Source organism: Lepisosteus oculatus, chromosome 2, assembly GCF_040954835.1.
Source record: "Lepisosteus oculatus isolate fLepOcu1 chromosome 2, fLepOcu1.hap2, whole genome shotgun sequence".
NCBI classification, from domain to species: Eukaryota; Metazoa; Chordata; class Actinopteri; order Semionotiformes; family Lepisosteidae; genus Lepisosteus; species Lepisosteus oculatus.
In genome coordinates, this window is record NC_090697.1 from 5,918,807 (window position 1) to 5,925,112 (window position 6,306).

The following is a 6,306-nucleotide window of genomic DNA, read 5'->3' on the forward strand; positions in this document are numbered from 1 at the left end:
CCTCTCCCGCTTCAGCGCCTGGCTTCGCTTCTGCGAGCGAAATCACCATGGAAACTAGATGATTCCCAGCCGCAGGAGAAGAGGCAGAGAGAATGGAAAGACCCTTCGCCCGGAGAAGCCATTCTGCCACAGACACCCCTGCCTCTGTAAATCAATCCCATAAAAGGCACATTTAATTCTTTAAAATGATTTATTTCTGTAGCACGGGTAGCTCCTGGAGCCCGTGCGCTCACCGGCGCAACCGCGACACCAACACGTCCGTCAAGCCCGTGAAATGAAACTTTTTAAACGGAATACCATTTTATATAGCTATGATTTAGGGCTGACGCCCCTCCCTCCATCGTTTCCTTTGGTAGGAATGAACGGACACTTAAATATTATTCGCTCAATCTATTGATTACGTATACCGTTACCTACAATTTACGTGCAAACGCCAAAATCCGTTATTTTTTTCTGCTTTCTCTCCCTCAAACACAATAAAAACCGATTCATACATTTGAGTGATGTTAAAAAAAGCCTTTCTTATACGACCCCTTGGCTGAAAATGCATCCAGTTTCAAAGAACATCTGTCCTTTTCCCCCCAAAACCCCGCATTATTCCAATTACTACTCCTAATGGTATTTCAGAATTGTACACACTTTAAAATGACGCTTCTGTGAATCTTTAAGGTTAAACCTCATACAGTTTCATTTCTGGGTCTCTTTCTCAGTTTTTTTCTCCCAGCTTTTTTTTTATACACATTTATATTACACGTTTTTCTTTTAAATAACTGTACGAAACTTGCAAACCCTAAACTCAAAAACATTTTTTAAAATAAAGAATGAACCGTTTTATCGTAACAAAAGATTCATCTGTTTTCGGTTTTAATCATTCCCAGACTGATCCGTATTTTGTTCCTTGCAACACCATTAAACCGCGTCTTGCGGTGCAGCGTGAATATGGACACAAAACATGCAACAAGACAGTGAATTTAGTCTAATAATGTCCATTTAAATAATCGCCACGTCTGGGCACTGACTGAGAAATGATCTTTCTTGGGTCAGAGCTAGGGCTGATCTCAGTGTCGACCCCTCCAGCCGTCCTTTGCGAAAATCAGCCCTCATAAACTTTAATCATCAGCACCTCTGTTTAAATGTAATTGTTAAAAGCCCATCTTGCCCGACGCATTTGGAAAATTGGGTTGGGGAGTAATTGAAAAATGCATGTACATACGAAGGTAACGATTTAAATTCAACAGAAGCAAATCGTCCTAAAATACAATGGAGCAATATTGCCCAGGAGTTTCATACGACGATTTTTTTTTTAATTAAAGAAATTGTAGCTATAGGACAACTAGCTTTTTCAGGTTTGTAACAATCTGCTGCATTGTTCGCTCGCTTTCTAAACCACGCCCCTCCTTTGTATGCCGGCTCTCTGATTGGCTGGGGACGAGTACGGATGGCGTCATCGCTCGGAATGCCCATTCATCTGTGCACTTGGGCGTTGGACTCTGCATCTTATTAGCAACAAGGGAAATTTCTCCATTTTCCACCCTGTCTACAGCTACACAGCAACAAATCTGGGATTTTTTATTACTTCTCCTAACTTGGCAGGCTTTTTTTTGCCATTTACCCGTTTTGTTCGCTGCAGCCGGACTTGGGTTACTTCTAGAGTAAACTTTTTTCAGGGAAGGGGGTCTTTGAACAGATCTTGCAACAGAGGAGAGACGCTTGTGGTCTTTTGTTCGTTTTTTTGGATCGGCTGAGTTTCTTTGTTGGACCGAAGGCATGGGAGCGCAATTCTCCAAAACCGCTGCAAAAGGCGAAACTGCCGCTGAAAAACCGGGAGAAGCCGCCGCTTCACCCTCTAAGGCGAATGGACAGGTAAAAAAAAATCATTTTTAAAGAACCTTATTATGGGGGCTTGTTCATTGTTTCAGATAAAACGTTGGCGCAATGGTGCGGTTTAGACTGGGACTTCCCAACACATGCCGGCGTGTTACAGCGCGAACCGAGCCCGAATACTACGGAGTGCTTAAATCTACAATTTAAGGAAACGAGTTGTATCTTTACACGCCTTTGTCTTTATTTGAGATTAATTTTTGGGGGGAAAGCTGTGATTTTTAAACGGCGTTTTCTTGATTGGAAATTGACCAGGATGAAACGCGGTCTTAAGCATTCCGTGTGGGACTTATTTTCTTCGTTAACTTCAGAAACGGAGCGTTTTTGCACGGTTTATCTCGTGTTCCTGCATCAGCAGCCGCGCCGTGTGGCTCCGCTGTCTGGACGCCTCGCCAAGCGGTGCTTTGTTTGAGGAGCAGGATGGTGCCACAGATGAAGCGTGCGGCTCTGGACTCGTGTGATTTACTCGCAGAAATATTTTCTACTTGTAGTTTGATTGAAATGGATAATTGCGTAGTGCATAGTTCGTTACTCGTTTTTTTTTTGTCGGTGTCGACGTTGTAATTAACCAAACTTGCGATGTTTCCTCGATCTGCGTCGCACTTGGGTTTATTTTGCGAAAGTCCCAATTTGCAATAGCAGGAATAAAACGGGTGAAAGGGAGCCATTCTTCCGGGGGTATCCGAGAAGTGGCTAATGAACTGGGCAGTATCTGAAATGGCTCTGTGCTGGGGCAACAATGGCTCGGTGCGGTCTTGCTACCACGCCTTTTGTTCGAGATGCTGTGGTGGGGATGCATGGTATCACCATAGTCGGAGACTGCTGTACGAGACTAAGCACGTCGCTTAAATACGGTATCCCTGAAACGGGTTTGGCTAATAGCCAGTGCTTCTAAATATATTCTTCAGTGCTTTTATCTTAAATCAATCATAGTAAATGCAATAGCTGGGGTTTTGGACGAAACGGCGCTCTGCGTGATCTGCTGCTCTAATGAGCATCTGCTGTGATTTGGCGCTGCACAGCTTGCGAGCGCCTGTCGCGGCGGCAGAGCGCCCCCCGGTGGAGATACGGGGTCTTACAGCCCACGGGTTTTCATCTGCCCCCGAGGGGATCATTTTTAGACACCTCCGGGAAGAACCCTCGAGGTTTGGGGCGTCTCGAAATGTGACTTCTTCGTTCAAGGCATCGTTTTCTTAAGCCTCGGTAGGGGGTGGGTGGCCAGGAAGAGGTGTGGATGAAATCCTGCTTCACGGTGTTATTTGCGCGGATGCAAAAGAGCCTTCGAAAGGATGCGAATCTGAAACGATTTGCGGGTTTTTTTTTGTATTTTCAAATGCGGTCACATGCTGCCCCTTGTGTTAGGCGGCGGTACTGAGGCGCGTAGCGGGCAATTTTCATTTGCTCTTCCGTTGTTTTTTTTTCCCAAACCATTTTTCTACCGTTGTTTTTTTTTTTAGGAAAACGGCCACGTGAAGGTGAACGGCGACGCCTCGCCCGCGGACGCAGAGGCCGCCGGGAAGGAAGAGGTTCAGGCCAACGGAAGCGCCCCCGCCGAGGAGAGCCCAAAGGAGGAGGCGGAGAAGCCAGAGGCGGCCTCCGCGGAGAAGGAGAGCGCGGAGGGAGACAAGGAGAACGCCGAGGCAGCTGCGCCCGCCGAGGGCGAGGGCTCCGCCAAGGCCGAGGAGGGGGCCACGCCCTCCACCAGCAGCGAGACCCCCAAAAAGAAGAAGAAGCGCTTCTCCTTCAAGAAGTCCTTCAAGCTGAGCGGCTTCTCCTTCAAGAAGACCAAGAAGGAGACGGGGGAGGGCGCGGAGAACGAGGGGGCCGCGTCGACGGACGAGGGCAAGGACGAGGCCGCCGCCGCCGCCACGCCGGGGGCCGCTGACGCCGCAGAGGAGGGCAAGCCGGCCCAGGAGGAGGCCAAGGACGAGGCCGCCGCCGCCGTAGAGGAGGCGAAGGAGGAGGCGAGCCCCTCGCAGGAGGCCAAGTCGGAGGAGACCGCGCCGGAGCAGGCCGCGGCCGAGGAGCCCAAGGCGGCCCCCGCGGCCGAGGAGCCCAAGGCCAAAGAGGAGAGCGCGGCCGAGGAGAAGCCGGCGGAGCCGGCGGCCGCCGAGACCAAGGCCGCCCCCGCCGCCGAGCAGGAGGCGCCAAAAGCGGAGGAGCCCGCGTCGGCGACACAGGAGCCGGCCCCCGCCTCCAGTCCGGAGGCCCCGGCGGCGGAGGCGGCCCCGTCCGCGGAGTAAGGCCAGGCACCCCCCCGGAGCGACGCACGAGATGAGAATAAGAAAAAAAAAGATAATCAAAGACCTTTTCCCTGTTTTTGTTGGAAGTGGTGCCAGGTACTGGTTTTGGAGAACTTGTGTACAACCAGGGATATTTTCAAGCTTTTTTTTTTGTTTAGTCCCCCAAATCCCCCCCCCCCCCCCTCCACAGAGCCCATCTCAGTTCGTTGTTACTACTATTCCAGCTGGCAGTGAGGTCTGTGGCCTAGAAGACGAGATTTTTAAGAGCACCAACTCCAGCCACGCTCTGCCTTGTACTTTTTTGCATCAGTATTAAATGTTTTTTGCCTATTTTGCTTTTTTTTTTATATATACGAAACGTATGGACGTGTGCCCACGGGTGTGAAGGAGACAGGCGGGTGGCCTGAGGGTGTCGATTGAAGTGATGGGGGAGAAACGGCGGGCGGTGGCAGAGCTGTGCCCAGTAACGTGCCACAGCATATGACGGAAAGGGTAGTCTTAAAAAAAAAACAAACAAGCAAATTTGAAGATTACAATGTCTGTGTGAAGAGTGTACCATAAGGTTTACAACACTAAGTCATTTTTTGCTACAAGAAGGACAAAAAAAAATCCCAGATGAAATAGGTTTAGGACGTCATTTTAAATCATAGGAGCTTTTCACTTATCTCATTAGCTGTACCAGTCGGTGATTAAGTAGAACTACAAGTTGTATAGGCTTTATTGTTTATTGCTGGTTTTATGACCTTAAGAAAGTGTAATTATGTATTACCAGCAGGGTGTTTTTAACTGTGATTATTGTATAAATGAAATCTTGATATCAAGAAGCACATGAAGTTTGCAGCTCTTTTTCCACCCTGCTCATTTTTGTAAAATAATAAAAAATCAAGTCATCCTGGAAGACCTTTTAAGCAATTTTAAACTCAACAAAGCTGTGATAAGTGGAATGGTTACTGTTTATATACTGTGGTATGTTTTGATTACAGCAGACAATGCTTTTTTCAGTGGTCTTTGACAATTAAGGAATCTCTCAGATGCAATGTTTGTGTAGCATCTTGTCTTTTTTTTTTCTTTTGTAAATACTGGAGAAGCTTTGACCAATTTGACTTAGAGATGGAATGTAACTTTGCTTACAAAATTGCTATTAAACTCCTCTGCTTAAGGTGTTCTAATTTTCTGTGAGCACACTAAAAGCAAAAATAAATGTGAATAAAATTTGACTACAGTGTTTGTCTTTTGTTCATTTCCTTTCTTCCTTAGCTTTGACTTTGCAGTAGGGAGCGCAGCAGTTTGCAAGTATATGGTAGGGAGTCGCTAAACAAACCCGTCAACCATGGAAGAGATGGTCTGATATGTCATGATCAAGGTAAGACGTAACAAAATGGGTTGAATAAAGCATCTAACCACTAGAAGTTTCAGTTCCTCGGATCTACAAAAAATAAAAGTAGAACTAAACTAGTCCCAACTTATGATACTTATAATGCTGATGGAGGAGTTGAACAATAAAACAAGTTAAAACGGCTGTGTGGAACTGCCTGCCTTATGTTTTGTGTAATTTGTTTTTGTGAAATCTTAAGCTTCTACACCACAAAATGGCGGCTTCAGGGAATTCTGCCTTTCACTTAGTGTAGCTGTAGTGTAGTCTCCTATTACTAAAGACTGGCGTTCAAGACCCAAGGTGTTGACAGTTGTCTGTAGTACTAGTGATGTCATTGTTCTTGCGGAACTATAAAATCTCTTAATCCAAAGACTGCATGAATCAATTATAGACACTTTTGTAAATTAACATTAGAATGATGGGGGGTGCTTTAAAGTAGACTGTACTTTGGCAATGTTTGTAGATGCAAATAGTAAACTTCACAAACTCTCCTATGCACTCTATGGTTGTTTTTACATTTTGAAGATTAGTTTTATAAGAACATGCCATGGTATAGTGACTGAACTGTGTTTTGAGTGTCTTCTGAAGATCAAAAGCATGCATAATTTCTTCCTATTCTTGTGAAAATGGTCTTTGTTTATACTTTTGGTAATTAAATGTTTGTGGTGCAGTGATATTTCTGCTGTACAGATTTGTTTTTAGTTGATTACTAATTGGAACAATCGCTGGGTTTATGATAAGCGATAGCCCCATAGAGCTCCCACTTTAGTGTCACATGGCAGCAGGGAAAGCAATGTAACAAAGAAC

At 46.0% G+C, this 6,306-nt stretch overlaps 1 protein-coding gene across 1 annotated transcript; it reads left to right on the forward strand.

Annotated features, from left to right (window-relative positions):
• The first annotated feature begins 1,470 nt into the window (after window positions 1-1,470).
• marcksa (myristoylated alanine-rich protein kinase C substrate a) lies at window positions 1,471-4,307 on the forward strand. Its single transcript, XM_015355229.2, has 2 exons — window positions 1,471-1,863; window positions 3,339-4,307. Exons 1-2 carry the CDS (start codon window positions 1,768-1,770, stop codon window positions 4,122-4,124), a joined length of 882 nt encoding a protein of 293 aa, XP_015210715.2. The 5' UTR covers window positions 1,471-1,767; the 3' UTR covers window positions 4,125-4,307.
• The last annotated feature ends 1,999 nt before the right edge of the window (window positions 4,308-6,306 follow it).